At 41.4% G+C, this 17,757-nt stretch overlaps 3 protein-coding genes across 3 annotated transcripts in view; 2 read left to right on the plus strand and 1 right to left on the minus strand.

Moving 5' to 3' along the window:
• Positions 1-1,121: 1,121 nt before the first annotated feature.
• LOC118339978 (calsequestrin-2-like) lies at positions 1,122-8,709 on the minus strand. Its single transcript, XM_035677816.1, has 11 exons — positions 8,313-8,709; positions 5,500-5,584; positions 5,222-5,322; positions 4,286-4,394; positions 3,559-3,632; positions 3,256-3,386; positions 3,128-3,173; positions 2,958-3,012; positions 2,758-2,858; positions 2,549-2,623; positions 1,122-2,454 (listed from the first exon to the last, which is right to left on the minus strand). The coding sequence occupies exons 1-11, from the start codon at positions 8,553-8,555 to the stop codon at positions 2,245-2,247; spliced, it is 1,230 nt and encodes a 409-aa protein (XP_035533709.1). The 5' UTR covers positions 8,556-8,709; the 3' UTR covers positions 1,122-2,244.
• Positions 8,710-9,194: 485 nt separating this feature from the next.
• poglut1 (protein O-glucosyltransferase 1) lies at positions 9,195-14,785 on the plus strand. The gene is made up of 11 exons (XM_035677933.1): positions 9,195-9,315; positions 9,821-9,911; positions 10,010-10,153; positions 10,251-10,386; positions 10,492-10,613; positions 11,143-11,202; positions 11,411-11,510; positions 11,642-11,700; positions 11,785-11,952; positions 12,798-12,854; positions 12,929-14,785. The coding sequence occupies exons 1-11, from the start codon at positions 9,243-9,245 to the stop codon at positions 13,083-13,085; spliced, it is 1,167 nt and encodes a 388-aa protein (XP_035533826.1). The 5' UTR covers positions 9,195-9,242; the 3' UTR covers positions 13,086-14,785.
• A 534-nt stretch (positions 14,786-15,319) lies between these two features.
• The window catches only part of timmdc1 (translocase of inner mitochondrial membrane domain containing 1), a 7,094-nt gene continuing 4,656 nt past the window's right edge, over positions 15,320-17,757 (plus strand). The window contains exons 1-2 of the mRNA XM_035677464.1: positions 15,320-15,468; positions 16,591-16,946. Of these exons, the coding sequence (XP_035533357.1) occupies positions 16,612-16,946 (335 nt within the window). The 5' untranslated portion in view covers positions 15,320-15,468; positions 16,591-16,611. The remainder of the gene's footprint in view (positions 15,469-16,590; positions 16,947-17,757) is intronic.

Genomic DNA, 17,757 nt, shown 5'->3' on the forward strand with positions numbered 1-17,757 from the left:
GTGTGTTGTCGTGTTGTTGTGTGTGTGTTGGCTGTGCTGTGTGTGTGAGACACTCACTTCGGCTCCTGGCCTGCTTTTAGTTCTCACCTCTTTCATTAAAACACCATCACATTCGCCTTGACATTCGCAGCGATTCACTGTAACCTAACCCCCGACCCTTGGCCAGAACATCACAACACCTGCACCCCCCATGACTCTCCTGCATGCCTCTGTCTCCTCTAGGACGAGCAGCGGTTTTGGAAATTTCCTCTCTTGCCCTCTCACGTCACCCGTTTAATGCAACATCACACACACACATGCTTTGTTTGCAGATGTTTCGCTGTCCTCTATTAGTTATTCAGTCTATCATTTGTCTCTGGCGTTGCATCTAGTCCACAGCGGTCGACTCGCGCGCCAAGACATTCCTGCGTTCTTTTCCACTTACCTTGGCTATCTACGATCTCATCCTTCCACCGCGGTCAATAATGGATTCTCCATGGCTGTGTGTGTGTGTGTGAGACATCACTGCTCCTGGCCTGCTTTTAGTCCATGTTCATGTAAAACACCATCACACTTGACATTCGCAGGATTATGTAACCTAAAGACCCTGCAGAACATCACAACACCTGCACCATGACACTGTCTGCATCTCTGTCCTCAGGAGAGAGCGTGAAATGTCTTCTTGCCTCAGGTCACGTTTAAAAGCAAACACACACACACAGTTGAATGTTTTCGTGTCTCAAGTATGGCATAGATTATGTTTGAATCCCACAGCATGATGCAGACATCCTGTTTGCACACTGCATCACATCCACCTCCAGGGGAATAATGATTCTCGCATGGCCCTGTATTATTAATTCATGTCCAGTGGTATGGGTTCGGCAGGAGCGTGTCCTCGCCTCATGCAGTTTGTTGGGCCCCGGTGGGCAGCGTTTTAGCCTCTCAACCTTCCCCAGCCGTCACCGTCCAGGTCCCTTCTCCCATTAGGAGACAGAACAATGCTGAATTATTCACTGATGTTTGAATAATTCAAGGTGAAAATGCTCATTGACTGCTGGAGAAAGTGTGCCAATCAGTCTGGACCTTCTTAATGAGGGAGAGAACTGAAGTGTGTGTTACAAACCGTAGTAAAGAGACGTGCACAGAGTCATTGTGTACTTTTATTAACGCTTTTACATCATGAAAATCTTCTCCAAAAAAGTGCTTTTGATACTTTAGTCTAAGTATAGTCTATTAACATTTAATATACAGAACTATTTATTATATTAAAAGAATTCAAGCACTATTCTACTTAAAAGAACAAAGATATTTATCATTTGTTTTCACACATATAAACACACAAACTAATCTCTGAACAATTTATGTAAATCTTAAACCTGCTATAATCAATATTTGTATACTAACATACTGTATGTGTAATGTGATAGGTGTCACTCATAGTGACAAACTCACAAAGAATTACCACAAGACTCTGCAGGTTCCCGTCTCCTTTACGTAACATTTTAGCATCTTTCAGCTCATTGTTTTGGTTTTTTACAACCTGCAGCTTTAATGTTTTGATTACCTCTTACAGCACTCATCAGCATCGTTTCCACACATTTCAGACGGTTGTTTTCAGTGCTCTAAAAAAAACCCACTGTACAGTACCTGCTCAGCACCAAAAAGCAGGTACAGTTAGCAGCCAGCTGGTAAGCGGAGTAGAGCATTTAGCAACTAAAAAAAAGAGATATTTTTCCATCCAGGGCTAAAACAAGTGAATATTGGACTTAAATTTACTCTCAAATTCATCATTTGGCCTGAAACACAACTCCTAATGGACGCCAATGTTCGTGCTCAGTGTCTGCTGGATGTGTAAATAAGAAACTATTTGCTAACATGTCAGCCTTGGCAACTTAAAAGATGATAATGTGTCAGTGTTGTGTTTACAAAATCTATTAATGGAGCTTTAACTTACATGTGTATGCGACACAGAGTCTGTATGCTGATATCCTTGGTGAGTACAGGAGGATTACTACTGCAGGCACTGTGCTAACTTTATTATAATCTGGGCCAAGATTTTCCCATGATGACTTTTAATCAGTTCTGTTTTATCTGGCAATTATGAATCATTTAAACCAGAGAATTTAGATTTTTTTTGGAAAACCATTTTCTTTTAATTGTACTTCTTTTAAATTATTTAAAGATAATAAGATGTTGACATGTTTCAGTAATCTGGTTCTAATGCGAGTCCAGAACTGCCAGGACACCAACCCTTAACCCCTCAGGTTAGTCTTCGCTGTCATCTTCCTCATCTGGGTCCTGACCTTCGGAGCTGTCCTCTGTGGCGTAGCTGTCGGGCTCCTCCCGGTCGTCAGCAGACTCATCATCGTCCTCTGTGTTCACCCTTCCAGACAGGACGTCCTCTATCCAGTCCTCCAGCTCCTCAGCGGTGGGCAGGTCCTCGTCGTTGGACATGTCCAGCCACACGCTGTCCGCCTGGATCACAGGGCACCAAGACAGTCGAGGCTCACTGGTAACGGCTAATAAACAGCTACTTTTGGTGCGGTCTAAGACTGTAACCATTACTTACGTCTGTGACGTTGACCACACCAATCTGAGGTCGAAACAGGTCCAACTTGAAGGTTTTTTCCCAGTAGGTGGTCAGCTGGGGGGGTGAGACAAGCCAGGTCAACTTTTACATATTTATACAATCTTGTATAGATATTGTTTCTCAAACCAATTTTGAGAAAGATTTCTGATGCTCTTTTCAGAGATATTAAGCTAAAGGTGATCCAGAACCAGAGGGAAGTCATCGGGGTCGATCCAGACGATGCTGAGCTCTGGGTTGTTGGTGTTGTCTCTGGCTACGTCTTTCAGGATCTCCAGGAACTCATAGCCATCTGGGGACAACAGCACAGAGGAAACTGAGCTCAAGTTCCGGTGCTAAAGACAATAACAAAGGTAAACAACTGCAAAAACAAAAGGAAAAAAGCACAGACCTGGATCTTCCTCCTCAGCAAACGCGACAATATGTATTCCATCCATGTCGTCCTCCTAGAAATGTCAAAGTTTACAGCACAAGTTATAAATGTTGGAGGAGAATCGTCCTGATGTTGCACCTCAAATAAGCTTAAAACAACATAACAGAAAAGACGGAACAATAACTCACCCATGTTTCAAACATATTCTCCGCCCGGAGCTTCCTCAAAGTAGCCCTGTAAAGAGCACTTTTTCATAAGATTCCCAACCAGGTTTTAGGCGTTAAATTAACCCTTAAACGATTTAAATCTACTCAACCTTCTGTGTTGGTTCACAAACTCGACAATGTCCATCTCTGACAGAGGTCTGCCGGGCAGAATGGCCGGCTCCTCCATGAACGGCTCATAAAAATTCACCTCGTTCATCTTGAGGGAGAGGTGTTTGGCTACCTGAAACATACAGCATGCCAGGATTTCATTATGGTTCGCAGGTGGAGGAGGTAATTGTGGGGTTTTGTTAAATGAGTGGATGAATCTCATTAAACAAAGGCAATCTGAAGGGCTGTATTTAAAAAATCTGTTTCATAATAAAGGCATTAATAGATTTAATTTGAATACTCACAGGTTTATCAAATGTAGCAAAGAACTTGATGTAGGGTTGAAAACGCTCTGAGGCCTCCTGAAAAGCTTTGTAGTCTGAGAAGAAGGGGAGATACAGTGAGATGATGAGGAACTCCAGAGAGCAACCATAAAGATGAGAAAGTGAAAACACAAGTGTGGATCTTCTTTCTCATTCTGGTCACATTTCTAGCCAAATCTGTGGTATGTGATCAGGAAGGCAAGCAGTGAAACCCACTCTCTTCATTCAATTTCCCATCATGATTGTACTGTCCCCACCCAAGTAACAAAGTCTCCCTTAATACAGTTTTATACGCTTGTAACGCGCTCCTGGCTCTGCTCCCAACAAGGTCACAACCAAGGACCAACCTATCTCTGGACAGAAATAGGCTCAGTAATGAAACTTCATCATATTGGACCAGATAGCATCTTCCCTGTCTCACTTTTTCTCCCTTTTTTTTTTGAGAGGAACTATAATTGCAGTTTGACCTATTAGACAGAGAACTAGAAGCTATTTAAAGGCTCTCATGAGACTGAGTGAGAGTGCCACAGTCTGGAATCAGGTTTCCCTTTAGCAGCCAGTTAGGCTACATGGTGATGTCCATTAGCCTCCAGATACCATTAGCATCTGGGGAGCACAGTGAGGCAACTTTAGTGGTCGAGATGTTTTTCACTCCCTGTCCTTGTAAATGCAAACACAAATGCATTAATGAGTCTGGTGGTAAACTAACATGAGTCCTCTCCTTTGAAGTAGCCAATGAGACGGATGTCTTCCTCCATCCTCTCGAAGGCTCGCAGCTCCATGGCGTTATTGATCATTTCCACGGGGTCCTCCAGCACCTAGGGGGCGATATAATACAAGTATTTACACTGCCAAGAAAACATAAAGCAATAGAAATCCACTTATCTGCTTTCTCTCCATGTTAGACAAGAAGATTGATGCCGGCCTGATGTCCAATATGATGCTACAGCTAGCAGCCAGTTAGCTTAGCTTAGCATGCAGACCAGAAGTATAGGGGGAAACAGCACAAAATCTGCCTACCTGCACCTCTAAAGATCAGTAATTAACATGTTATATCTTGTTTCATGTAGCGGTACAAAAACAAACCTGTAAAAACAACAGTTTGTGGTTTACGGGGAGTTTTGTGCCAGACTATTTCTTGGCCAGTGGCAGTGAAGAGTTTCGAAGAGAATCCTAAACTTGTATCCATGATTATTTGGATTTTTTACCTTCAAGCAGAGCCGGGCTAGCTGTTTCCCAATGCTTCAACTCTTTATGCTAAGCTAAGCTAATCGGCTGCTGGCTGTAGCCTTGGGTCTACATTTAATGTACAGATTTGAAGGTGGTATCAATCCTATACTTTCTCTGTGACAAGGCTGTTTCCAGAAGAGAAAGTCCCATTCATTTTTCTTATAGACAACATTAGCCGATTCACACCACATTAAAAAAATAATTAACTACGACTCCCAAGGTGTATTTTGTCAACAAACATCCAAACATTGAGCTTAAAACCACTTCACAACTCCCAAAATGTCAAACTATTCCTTTAATGTATTCATGTGAACAGCTACTTCTGCTGAATCTGCTATTACTATGAAATACATCAGTTATTCTAACGAGGCTGCAGGTCATTACACATCTCTAAAGAATCAGACTGTCCACTCACATCCAGCAGAAACTCCACCAGTGTGTCCGATGACAGCTCCCCATCAAACTCAATCACACGGTCGTCCTTGAAGACGTACAAGCTGCCCACCTCCTCGAGACCTAATTAAACAGCAGGACTTTTAGAGGCTAATTTGAGGACATTTATAGAGAAAAACTACATTAGTGGCAAGGAGTGTATGTGGAGCGCAAACAAGAGAGCAGAAAATGCTGATGTTGGATCAAAGTAACAGTAATGCAGCTGATACTGTGGAGTGATGAAAAGGAAGTGAGTCATACCCAGTTTTTTGGCTACTTTGGCGTCCTTCTGGGAGTCCACCATCCCAAAACCGATGTCTCTGTTCTCCAGGACCTGAGCTGTGAGCTGGGTGTACACACAGACAGAGGGCAGTCAGAATAAAGCAGAAAATCCTTCCACAGCAACAACTCTTTATCTGTAAAAACAGCGAGTCTGACATGTAAACCTTCTGCAAGACTCTTTAGGACTAGCTTCAGTTTGTAGGGTCAATATAAAACATGGGGAAGCATTTTAACTATACTAAACATACTGCATGGACTGCCGTGACATAGCTACAGTCTCACAGAGCACAATGACTGTAGACTTATTGTCTTTCTTATTTTATGAAATCTTCTATATAAATAAATTGTCTTCCTTTTCATGATTCATGATGGTTAAGTTAAGTATATTGTTAGTGAATTATGACCAGGGACATTGCTACCATCAAGGGAAATACACTCCTCTGCATTTTTTCTTGCAGATGAGTGTATTTCATGACATGACACACAAATTATATTATTTTTTCAAAGCTGATTATATTTCTGTTTCTGAGGGAAAAGTGTATCATAGTTACATTATATGGGATTTAGCCGGTGTTACCTCACAGTGTGGACTCATTTATACCATCATAGGCCAGTGGTTCCCAACCTGGGAGGCAAAGTCTGACCTCCTCTGGTCTATAAGAATTATTTAACAGTAACAATCTGAACATATGAAACAAGTGAAGAGGATTACTAAATGTTGAATGGTTCTAAGGCATTTGGGAACCACCAATCCAGGAAGAGAACATTTCTAGGAAATCCTGTCTCCCGTATTTTTAAAATCCAGGCTGCTAAATAGAGAGTCTGTAGATCAATCAGGAATCAGAACACTTCAGCACCCTCCACTCTGCACTGTGCATTTAGCTTGGCACCTCCACGCTGTGTATTTGAGCTGGCATCCACAGCTGCTGCTGTCTTCGTCAATTCATCTTTTCATTACCGTGGTGTTTGTGTGTGTGCGTGCCCCCTGTGGAGTTTTCTTGTTAGAGGAAAGCTGTGAGACAGGACTGCTTGCCTTTCAGCTCGCAGTTCTTGAGGAAGGAAAAACAGATTTAGCAACACCACAGAAGAGACGAGACTCTGTTCAACCGAGTGTGTGTGTCTGCTTTCAAACTGTGCATGAAACATGACAGGAATGCAGAAGTAAAAGCAACTAATTCAAGGTGGGTTTCATACATTTTAGCTCATAAATAATAAGGGGAAGCATACATCCACTTATTTCTAGTTCACAGTCAGATAAGAGTTTTGGGAACGAGCTATAATTAACAGACTGACCTAGAAACATTCCCCGGATACATATGAACCACAGAGGAGAGCACGTAATAGGATTAAAATCACTGCCTGTGTAGAGAGCGAGCAGGTAAAAACACTGACATCCAACTGTGACAGTGCGAGAGCGATGACTCCTACTTCACTCCACTTGATGGTGAAGCAGACAGCCAGAGGAAGAATGAGGCGTTCAGTGTCTGGCTTTCCAACCAGAGAGAGGGAGGGGATCACAGACTATACAATGGCTTGTTATGACAGGTTACAGTCAGATGAGCAACGGCAGTGAGGCTGCAGGTTCAACCCGCTGGGGATTTGAGCTTATTGAGACATTTTTTATGTTATCAGTGACATCGGATATATCAGGGCCCTGTATGTCACAACATCTCCGGCTCTCTGCTTTGATCAGTGATGACGTCTTCTTGGCAGGAGTCAGGTGTTGAGTGTACCTGAGGAAGGTCTGAAGGATTTGTGGGGATCCAGAGTCGGTTGATGAATGAATGACCTGAGGGATGGAAATAAAGCTAACAATTTTGATTAATGGGTTAAGTGTTTATGCCATTCATCGAGGAAGACGTAAGAGTCTCTGTGAGGCTTCATGTCAACTGATATCACTGTAAACTGATAAACTGTTGCTTTTTTTGTCATATATTTAGTTAATAAAGTAAATCTACTTCTTCTTGTTACTGAATTAAATATCTTTGGATTCTACAAATGAATAAAACAAGACATTTCTGGAAATGTTGCGATATTTCACTGGATTAGTAAAAACTTTGACCTGGTGGTGGCGCTAGATGAAAGGTCAGAGGATCAACAAAGTCAGAAGAAATTTTAATTAATAATATAATAATAATAATATATATATAGTATGTAATATAGCGTATGTAGTATATTATATATAGTATATAATAAAAACAAAAAAAATAAAAAAAGTTTTTTTGGCAATCCATGTAGAGGGTAGTTAGTTGAGATATTTCAGTCGATCTGGGTCAATTTCAAGACTGCACATAGAGCGACAGCGACTTTGACTACAAAGCGCACAAAACCAAATGTTTTCTCTGTTTTATATGATTTTAAATTAGACATCTTAGTGTTTTTGGACTGTTTGTGGGACAAAAAAAGCAGTTTGAAGATGTGTGAAATGACCTTTGGGAGACCTGAGATTGGCATTTGAAATTTAATCAAAAATAAATAAATAATGAAGGAATTAACTGGTTGCAGCCAGATATAGATGGTGCTGCTTTCTAATACAGCACCTTTTATATAAGGTTTATAAGTTGTACTACTTAAAAACCCTTTAAAAAAATGCAGCCTATGAGAAAGAAGTATGAAGTGCAAAGTTTTTAGGACGAATTTCTTCAGATTTCTTGTGTCTCAGACCCTTAAAATTAACTCCACTTCTATCATAAAAATTAAATATCAACACTAATCTCACTACAGCCACTCTTGGGATGTCTCTTTGCCAGCTCCCCTTCTTCCCACCCCCTCTGAAGACCCCTCTTCCTCACCTCCAGCACCAGCTCCGTCATCTGGAACCTCTTCTGCAGGCCCTTGTTGGCGGGCACCGGTTCGTGGTAGAACAGACACAGCAGGTCGTACCTCTTCAGAGCCTTCTTGTAGTTGCGCTCGCTGATGTCCAGCACCCTGTCCTTCCCGTCGAAATTGGGGAACTCGAGACCTTCCTCGGCTCTGCAAAGGAAAACCAGGCGAAGGCAGAAGGCAGATAGTAGAGAAAGCCAGATTGGCTGCATTGTTGTTCAGTTGTGGAGTTTGTGGTTGTAGATATCACTCCACGGAGCTAAAATCCATCTACAGATTTGACCTCTGAGTGAAATATTCTCACAAATATATCATCATCTACTTCTCTCTAATGCTCTCCTTTGATCTCTCTCCCTCTCCACCTGTCTTCTGTCTCCTCCTCTCTCTGTCACTCAGACTTACTGCCCGCAAATCTCCCAGGAGGGTCTCTGCCTTCTTTCTTTCCTTTCCTTTCCTCCTCCTTCTTTCTCTCCCTGACTATACATTTACAGCACAAATCATCCATGTGATCGTCATTCATGCCCTTGAAATAAATTCAGAAATTAGAGCAGAGAAGCTGTGGGGAGATTTCATCAGCCGCTTTAAACCAGCAGTGACACTTTCCATATCAAGGAGAGATGATTGAGGTTGCGTTGGCTTTAAGCATCCATGCTGCAAAATGAATGAAGAATTGATTGATTGATGAAGTCTGACAGAAACGTGAGTGTGAATATGAAGAGACACATTTTGTGAGGAGTGTCCCTTTAATGCCAGTATTTTGGGGCCACATCTTCCAAACATTACGGTCGCTGTAAATGAATTTCTCCGTGCGCACTGTTACCGTAATGACCGCGTTCAGCCAGGAGCAACAGATCACAGATCAGCGCTTTTGTTCCTCCAGACAAAGCTGGAGGATAAAGATGGAGCTCTTTGGGCTGTGGAGGTTTTTAACTCTGTTGCAAGTTTGTGATTTATGTTTGGTTCAAGCATCAGGTAAAACGTTTTTAAACAAATACGACCCGTGTATTCGTGCTAGTGGGGCTTTTTTTTCTTTTACCCCGCTTTGTGTCGCTTTTGCCTCCTGGAGGTAACTTTTGTTGTTGGTGGAGTCATTCATCACTTAGCCCAACGAGCTAACTTTGCTAACTTTAAAAGCTGATGTTTTTGCGTGGATATTGCGGGTTAAAAGTCCCGCCCTTTCGCCCACAGCAGCGGCGTTAAAAAATGTTGATTTATAAATGAATTTAAAGGATTTTATTCACCGAGGCTGGGCGTGGTTTTGGCAACAGGTCTGCTAAAGCTAGTTAGCAGTAAGAAAAGTCCTGGCTGGCTCTCACTGTGTGTTAGTGTTAGTTAGTCACACAGCTGAAACAGCTGCCATACAGTCAGTCATCACCTTTTCTGCTGCAGGTGTAACTTGAACTTATGATGTGTTTGTGTTGTATTAAGATACGTGTGCTCCTCGCTGCAGAGACTGACACTTTGCCATTATTTGCAGGGAAACAGTGGAAGGAAATGAGAGGGAAGGTTTCTGGTGCTGTTAGAGGATACACTCCCTGCAGCCCTGTGAACTGCAGCTGCCATCTGAGGTCGGTGTGATCTCAATCTCTCTTTGCATTTCCTCACACGTCAGCTTTTTCCCCCCTCAACTTAACGCTGCAACATCCTCCCTCCTGTCCTGCCTCAGTGTCCTCCAACAGGACCTGCAGCCCTTCAGAGGGAGGATCTCTGAGGATGTGATGGCTGCGACTCTCCTGAGAGGGGTGGGCACCCACTACCAGGTCATTGAACACAAGTTGTACCGAGAGCACAACTGCATGTTTCCTGCAAGGTAAAGAGAAAAAGCACTTCATGTGATCATTCTTAAGGTTTAAAGAGTTGCTGTTTAAGTTTAAATAGTTTGAATTGCGTCTGTTTCCTGCTTTCAGGTGCAGCGGGGTGGAGCATTTCATCCTGGAGGTGATTGACAGGTTACCTGACTTGGAGTTGGTGGTAAATGTCCGGGATTATCCTCAAGTCCCCAGCTGGGTGCAGCCGACGCTGCCTGTCTTCTCTTTCAGTAAGGTCAGACTCTAGGCAATAGTTTTATATATACACAGTTGGAAACACACACTGGTGTTAATTAAATGCTGCAAGCGGCTCTCACACGCGTATGTTTGATCTGAGTAGACGGCAGACTACCAGGACATCATGTACCCTGCGTGGACGTTTTGGGAGGGCGGACCAGCTGTTTGGCCCATATACCCCACCGGACTGGGAAGATGGGATCTGATGAGGGATGACCTTAAAAAGTAAGCTCATATATAGAGTCTATAAGAGTGTATTTACTGTATAAAGTAGAGATTTTAATCTACTCATTCCATCATTTTAAATGTGAGTGCAGGTTTTTCTTTTTCTCGTCTGACAGTAAATTGAATATATTTTGGTTTTGGACAAAACGAGCAATTAGAAGACGTCATCTTGGGCCTTTTTTTAATATATTCTGCCATTTTTATAAATGCTTAATCAATTAACGGATAAAATAACTCACATATGTGTATATGTGAAATAAATCATTAGTTGTAGCCATAAAACAAAGTTCTCAAACTTTGATAATTCAATAACTATTTAAGTTTATTTATCAAGAAAATATAGTAAACATTATATTATAATATAATATATGTATTATATTTTTTATAAAATGATATATTTTTGATCATATTTTTGGTATTTAATGGTAAGAAATGGATAAATGGATCACTTTAATAATAATTTGCAGCCGTACTGTATGAAGTACATACTTTCACTGTGTCTCATTATCTATTTAATGTGTTGTGGAAGGTCTGCAGCACAGTGGCCGTGGAAGAAGAAAGAGTCCAGAGGATTCTTCAGAGGCTCCAGGTCAGTCTTGAAAGTCCTGCAAATGTATTAGTTTATTAATTCTGTGATACAACAATCAAAATGTCTTTTTAATGTCAGTTATTTCTTTTTCTTTGGTTATGACTCTTCACTCGGACATTGTAGCAAACTTCTTTCAGTGTTTCTTCGTCTTGTATGAATTATTTTAATAAAATTTAGCACAATTTCTCCCCCAAACTTTCTCTGATAGAACGAGTCCAGAGCGCGACCCTCTGATTCTTCTGTCCAGAGAATCTCCAGATCTGGTGGATGCAGAGTACACGAAAAACCAGGCCTGGAAGTCTGAGAAGGTCAGTCAGTCATACCGAAACCACAAACACATTAACAATGTAAATCCAGCAACTCTCTTGCATTGTGAAGTGATTGGTCGAGGTTTAAAGCTTCAGGACACAGTCTGAAAGTCCTTTCCTTCCTGTTTTAGGACACACTAGGGAAACCACCAGCCAAAGAAATCCCACTGGTCGATCACTGCAAATACAAGTAAGCTGGATTTTTGATCAAGGACAAAATAAAATACAAGCACTTTGATCAGTCCCTCCTTAACCTCGTTTTATATGCTTGCAGATATTTATTCAACTTCCGAGGTGTGGCAGCCAGCTTCCGCTTCAAACATCTCTTCCTCTGTGGTTCGCTGGTGTTCCACGTGGGCGATGAATGGCAGGAGTTTTTTTACCCTCAGCTCAAGCCGTGGGTCCACTACATCCCAGTAAAGCAGGACCTCTCTGACCTCAGGTACCGCAACAACTGGTTTCTCAGTTATGATGTTTTCAGTCCTGGTTTACATGTTTCCAGTTCACTTGTCGAGGCGTCGTCTGGAAAGTAAAAGTAATGCAGCTGCTGAACTTGGAGACTTTTGGATCTACAGGCGTGTATTTATCCCACAAAAAATGAATCTGTTGGGAGGAAATATTAGTTCAATAGCTTTATATTATCAGATCAACAGAGAGATCAGTGATCGATCATGTTGTAAAAAACATTTAAACTCTTTTTGAACAGATTACTTTGACTAATAACTCTCTATTGGCTGCTTCAATCACACTGAACTGGAGCTGCTGGGAGCCGTTAAAAGTCAGGAAAAACTTATTCAAGCAGGAGGAGAAACATCAACAAAAAAGTAAAATCAAGTGAAAAATAGCCGGTTGTTGCTCCTCTTTAGTCTCGATGTGATGCATCTGTCTCTCTCTTCTGTTTGGACCTGGCTATAGTGTCTCCCTCCCTCTGTCACAGTGGTGAGACACCAATGATAAAGCAGGCATTGTAGCTATTTATACTAGTTTATAATCCCTAAAATGTAAATATGAATGCCTTAAAATAAGTATTACAAGAGTAAATTTCACAATTTTCCATGCTGCCTGTTGTCATCCACTTTACTTGCACATAAGGATGAACGCAGTTTATCTGTTTACTGCCTAAAAAGGATCTTTTGACAGTTTAAGAGCTCAGTTTATGAGCGTAAATGCTTCAGGTTGAATGAGTGGAATCGGCACTGCAGGCGCTTTTCATTCAGCTCTATGAATCTCTTTTTCTTCGTGTGTATGTTAAATGCTGATATGTCTTTACATGTTCTGCGTCCTCAGGGAACTACTACAGTTTGTGAAAGAGAATGATGCCATCGCTCAGGAGATCGCCACGAGGTAACGGATCATATTTTATGACTGGATTTGAATGCGTTTGCGCAGTCGGTCTGACTCTCTGCGTCTTCCCACAGGGGTAAGGAATTCATCCTCAACCACCTGCGGATGCAAGATATTTCCTGCTACTGGGAGAGACTCCTCACCGAGTTCAGCCAACTTCTCACCTACAAACCCCAGAGGAAGAACAACTACAACCAGATTGTCCACAGACCCAGCAAGACAGAGCTATAAGAGAGAGAGAGACAGGGCGGGAAGCAGGGCAGCTGTAGCGAAGGGAAACTCTACATAATGAATGTAATCACTGCACCTCAACATACGATGTGCTCACCAGCAGCATCGTCCTTCCAGGAGTTACACGTAGCTACGTAGCTTAGCATTACACAGTCGTAGGGGTAGTTTTAGTGTGTCGTCTGTGGATGCTGCCATACCTTCAGGTACCACCAGGGGGGGACGTATTTGCCAATTGTGAGTCATTGATCACTTCCTGGTTCAATTAGTTCATTTGCTTCTAACAATAACTCCTCTCTTTTTATGGCTGCTGTCTGTACTCGCCAGCAAAGTAACGTCCATGCCAACTGCGTTTTTTAAACTGTAAGAAAATACTGAACAAGTCTGCATATAAACTGGGGGATGTGGAATTTGAAAGATACAGCAGGTTGTGTGTTATAAAAAATGTATCTGTCTGCCAGGTTGCATTATGGGAAGTGTAGGATCTGGTGTTTTTGGAGCTAAAAGTCAGGATATCGCAGCCTCTGGAGTAAACCTTTAACATGCAATGTAAACACTTAATAACGTTGTCTTGTAACATTCATCTGGATTTGGCTTCTGGACCTCTTTTGGAGAGTTTAAATTGTTTTGAATTTGTGTTTGAACATCAGCTTTGTTATCTTCAGTGACCCATGAGGAGTGCCTTCTCCTCTCTACAGCCGAACACTCGTCCAAACCTAATGAAAATACTGCACATCCAGCTGTGGAGCTCCTAAAACTCTAATTTTAAATACTTGAATGGCAGCACAGCAGAGTGTGGTGTTGAATATCCACGTAGGAACTACCAATAATAATAGTTACTAGTTAATCTGTTACATATGTTTTTTGTCTGGCCTTTTTGTTTCTAAAAAATATGAAAAATATAGACCAGAATCTTTGTTCTAATTGTTCAAATCCTTTTCTACCCAAGTCGTGTTGCTATAAGAACATATTGACCAAAAGAGGTGCTTATTTGGTTATTAGTGAATATGAATCATTAATAAATACATGTAATCTGTTGATGGGGGAGGAAAAAAAGTGCCATCGGTGCATCACTAATACAGCCTATGAAGTAGTTTGTTTAATGTTTGTGCCACTGATGGTGAAGTTAAAGCTCATAAAGGACATCAGCTTTGCTACACTGCCCTCTACTGGACAACTGGACACACTCCAGCAGACCGTTACCAAGTTTCTTTACAACAACACATCCCAACACTGTTTAATTTTTATTAACGTTTATTGTCTGCATTTAAATGGGTTCTGCCATAAGTACATAAACTTGAAAGCACAATTCATTGTCAACATTTCAGTCCACACTAAGTGCCAACAGTAAGCAATAATCACTATAAAGTAATTACTTTTATTTTGATGTGTGGAGTTTTCAAGAAACACTCGTGTTAATTGTTTTTACCTTTTGATGATGATGTAAAGTAGCTACAGGAGAATGTTGAATATGTTGTAGTATTCACGTCGTACTGTGAGCGGACAGATTCTCACTGATGTCAGGTTGGTATTGTTTACAGTATTGTTAAGAAGTGTGGTGAAAGATGGCCCATTAGTATGTTGATTTGACCAAAAAGCTGTGATCATGTGCCTCGTCAAAGTGTGACATTGAGGTTGTTGGCACAGCTTGTGCAGCAGTTTTTTTTGTTTTGATGGCAATAAACAGTTTTATTCTTAAAACATCCTGGAGTTTTTCCTCATTCGTGACTTCTTCTGTGTGTTTTTTTTCTTACATATGAACATGTGCAGAATTGAACATCTACAATAAGCGTTAGTTACAGAAGTTAACTGCACATTTACTGTGAGTAAATACAAAACCAGTTATTCCAGGCGGCAGTAGCTCAGTCTGTAGGGACTTGGGTTTGGAACCGGAGGGTTGCTGGTTCGAGTCCAGCACAGACCGCAGTATGTAGTGTGGACTCTCTCTCCATGTTTGCATGTCTATAAGCTCTGCATGTACGTGAATGTATTTCGGACCTGTGTGTAAAATCAGAGTGGAAAGAATTAGGATCAATAAAGTACATCTTATTCTTTAAATCATTTCTAAAGGACTTTATTTCGACTGATTTCCGGCATAAATTCACACATTTCTTAATTCAATAAATTGTAAACATCTTCTCCTTAACAACTTTTCAGGCTCACAAATCTTCTCTTGCTGTTTTCATTCAGTAATACTGTCAGTCCTCCACCCACAGGGGGCGCTGTTGTCACTGTGTCTACCCGAGGTCAGAGGTCGGGACGACGGCAGGGCTGCCACAATGTCACCGTAGAGAAACACGCCGCAGAAGGGCGAATATATAAAAACAAAAGTGTTGACACTAACTACAGTTAATATGTTTTAATCAGGGATCGTCGCTGTTTTCTGGTAAGCTGCCTTTTAACTGTGATATGAGCTCATTGCATGCTCACCGGTACGGCTCCCATTATCGGACGAGCGTGGTTGTTTAAATGTTGTCCTGCAGTTTATTGATAAATAAATGTGTGTAAACAGACGACGGAAGTTTAAACGCGTGTTTTACGTTTTAATGAGCAATCATACTGTAAGGTAGTTTGTTATATGTGACGGAGAAAGTGAAGGTGAGAGTTCAGCATGGGTTGGTTAGCAGCACTGGACGCAGGTGTGCTACATCAGTCTGATTGACACAGTAACAGGTGACTTATTCTCACTATTTATTCTTATTTCTAACATTTTGTCACCGAATAAACATCGTTTATTAAGAAAGTATATTGTCTGAGATTACACAGCATCGATATAAATGCAAACTTTAAGTTAAGTTGAAGCTCAAACGCTGTCGGAAGCTTCATTAGCAGATAAAACCTCTATTTTTAACATTTTAAAACGATATAAAACAAAAGCAGACACATTAATGAAGCTGTGGACAGTAATGGTGTCTCATCTGGACAAAAGTATACAACAAACAATTATCAGAATTAGACTCCATTATTGTTTAATCAACTTATTTTGGTTCTGAATTAAACATTAACATAAATGTTTAATTATATGTCGGTGATATGGAACAAAGTGTAGACTTTAAGGAGTTTATTTGTTTAACATTCACTTCTCGCACTTTAAATCTGTTGCTCTCTACAACAGAGGACGCATATTAATTCATCCTTAAATTAACTGGATGGCATTTACAGTGGAGAGACACATTTGTAAAGATACACTGAATCTGCGTTTATCTTTGGCCCTGGACCAGCCTGCACACCCTGCTCAGAGGACCTTAGGGCCCCAGCGCTGCATTGAAGGCTCAATGACTCATTTTGAAGTCAAGAAAGAAGTCTTTTCCCAGAAAGTGTGCGTGTGAGAGCCCAGCGTGTTTTGATAGGCCTGCACCATTTAACAGCTGCTGAGTTGGACAGGCTGTGTATCACTGCCAGGATCTCATTCGCCTTAAGGCTATTTATTTTCAGGATGGAGCTTAAGTTGAGGCAGTGAGTGCAACATCCCAACCCATGGCCATGTGTTTCTGCCTCTCTGCTGCAGCCTGATGCCAGCTGAAGCGTGATGCATCCAGAGCCGTCCAGAACGGGCCTCGCCCTGCGGAGACGTCGGGCAGATTCGGCCCCTCGGGGCACGCTGAGCACCGGCCTACTGCAGGGCTTCATCCAGAGCGCCAGGCCTCCCTCCTTCTGCTTCCTGCTCCCCAGGGTCCACGCAGCTGATGTGGCTGCTGCCCAGCCTGCACAGATGCCCTCTTCGTCTACCTCCTCCTCCTCCTCCTTCTCCACCAGCCCTGCTTCTGCACACATCCTGTCTTCTAGCACCTTGCCAAGAAACATTGGCAAGCCAGAATTCCCAGACACGGGATGGGACCGCATCAAGGACCTCTTTGACAGAGAGTTGGTATTTTTGTTTCTTCTTAACTCTTCTCTTTTTTTCTCTTTCAGCCCTCTCTTTCTTTAAAAAGTTCTAAATCTGTTCAACACTGTTAAACAATAGTTTGTGCTCCTTTTTATGCATCCATTTTGTTATTTGGTGTTCAGTTACTGTTTATACTGCACATGTAGACAATGCGATGTCACATCTGGAGCTGAAACAGCTGATTGATTGAGTAGTCAATCAGAATCGATAATCAGTTTAGTGTCTAAGTAAAACTTCCCCACATGTTCCCGAGTTCTAGCTTTTCATTTTTAAGGATGTGCTGCTTTTTTACGTGTTAGTAAACTTAATATCTTTGCCTGTTTTGTCGGACGAACAGTCCAAAAATCCAATTTGAAGGCTCATCTAAGCTTAAGGACAGTTATACATCCCTCTGCTCACCTTTTTACCAGAGAGTCATTGTAGGAGAGGCAGAGATACCTCAGTAGGCCAGAATACAGGACAGTCTCGTTGTCTTGTGAGGTTCACTGATTCTGGACAGGAAAAACTTTTTTTTATTTAGGGAAATTCACAGAAAATTGTTGTTTAATTGTGTAAAATGTTGGAAGGGTAACTACTTCTGTACCAAACTTATTTTTGAAGTTAAGTTTAAAGTTATATTTGTACTTTGGCTTTTACTCAAATGTAGTGTTGGACAGCTTAATGTACTTAATAATCTCCACACCAACATATGTCTGCTGCATTAGTCGAGCTAGTTTTTTAAATTTAAATTTATATATATATATATATATATATATATATATATATATATATATATATATTATAATTAGT

The sequence above is a fragment of the Morone saxatilis genome, unplaced genomic scaffold (assembly GCF_004916995.1).
Source record: "Morone saxatilis isolate NCDOM2014 unplaced genomic scaffold, NCSU_SB_2.0 Contig6, whole genome shotgun sequence".
Lineage (NCBI taxonomy): Eukaryota > Metazoa > Chordata > Actinopteri > Moronidae > Morone > Morone saxatilis.

Excerpts from the sequence above, each read along its gene's own strand:
- LOC118339978 (XM_035677816.1), bottom strand. The coding sequence starts at position 8,555 with ATGCAGCCAATCTGGCTTTCTCTACTATCTGCCTTCTGCCTTCGCCTG. Across the intron at positions 3,633-4,285 it reads CTTCAAAGGAGAGGACTCAT|ACTACAAAGCTTTTCAGGAG; the intron begins GTTAGTTTACCA and ends CCTTCTTCTCAG. Across the intron at positions 3,013-3,127 it reads AGAATATGTTTGAAACATGG|GAGGACGACATGGATGGAAT; the intron begins GTGAGTTATTGT and ends TGACATTTCTAG.
- poglut1 (XM_035677933.1), top strand. The coding sequence starts at position 9,243 with ATGGAGCTCTTTGGGCTGTGGAGGTTTTTAACTCTGTTGCAAGTTTGT. Across the intron at positions 9,316-9,820 it reads ATGTTTGGTTCAAGCATCAG|GGAAACAGTGGAAGGAAATG; the intron begins GTAAAACGTTTT and ends CATTATTTGCAG. Across the intron at positions 9,912-10,009 it reads AACTGCAGCTGCCATCTGAG|TGTCCTCCAACAGGACCTGC; the intron begins GTCGGTGTGATC and ends GTCCTGCCTCAG.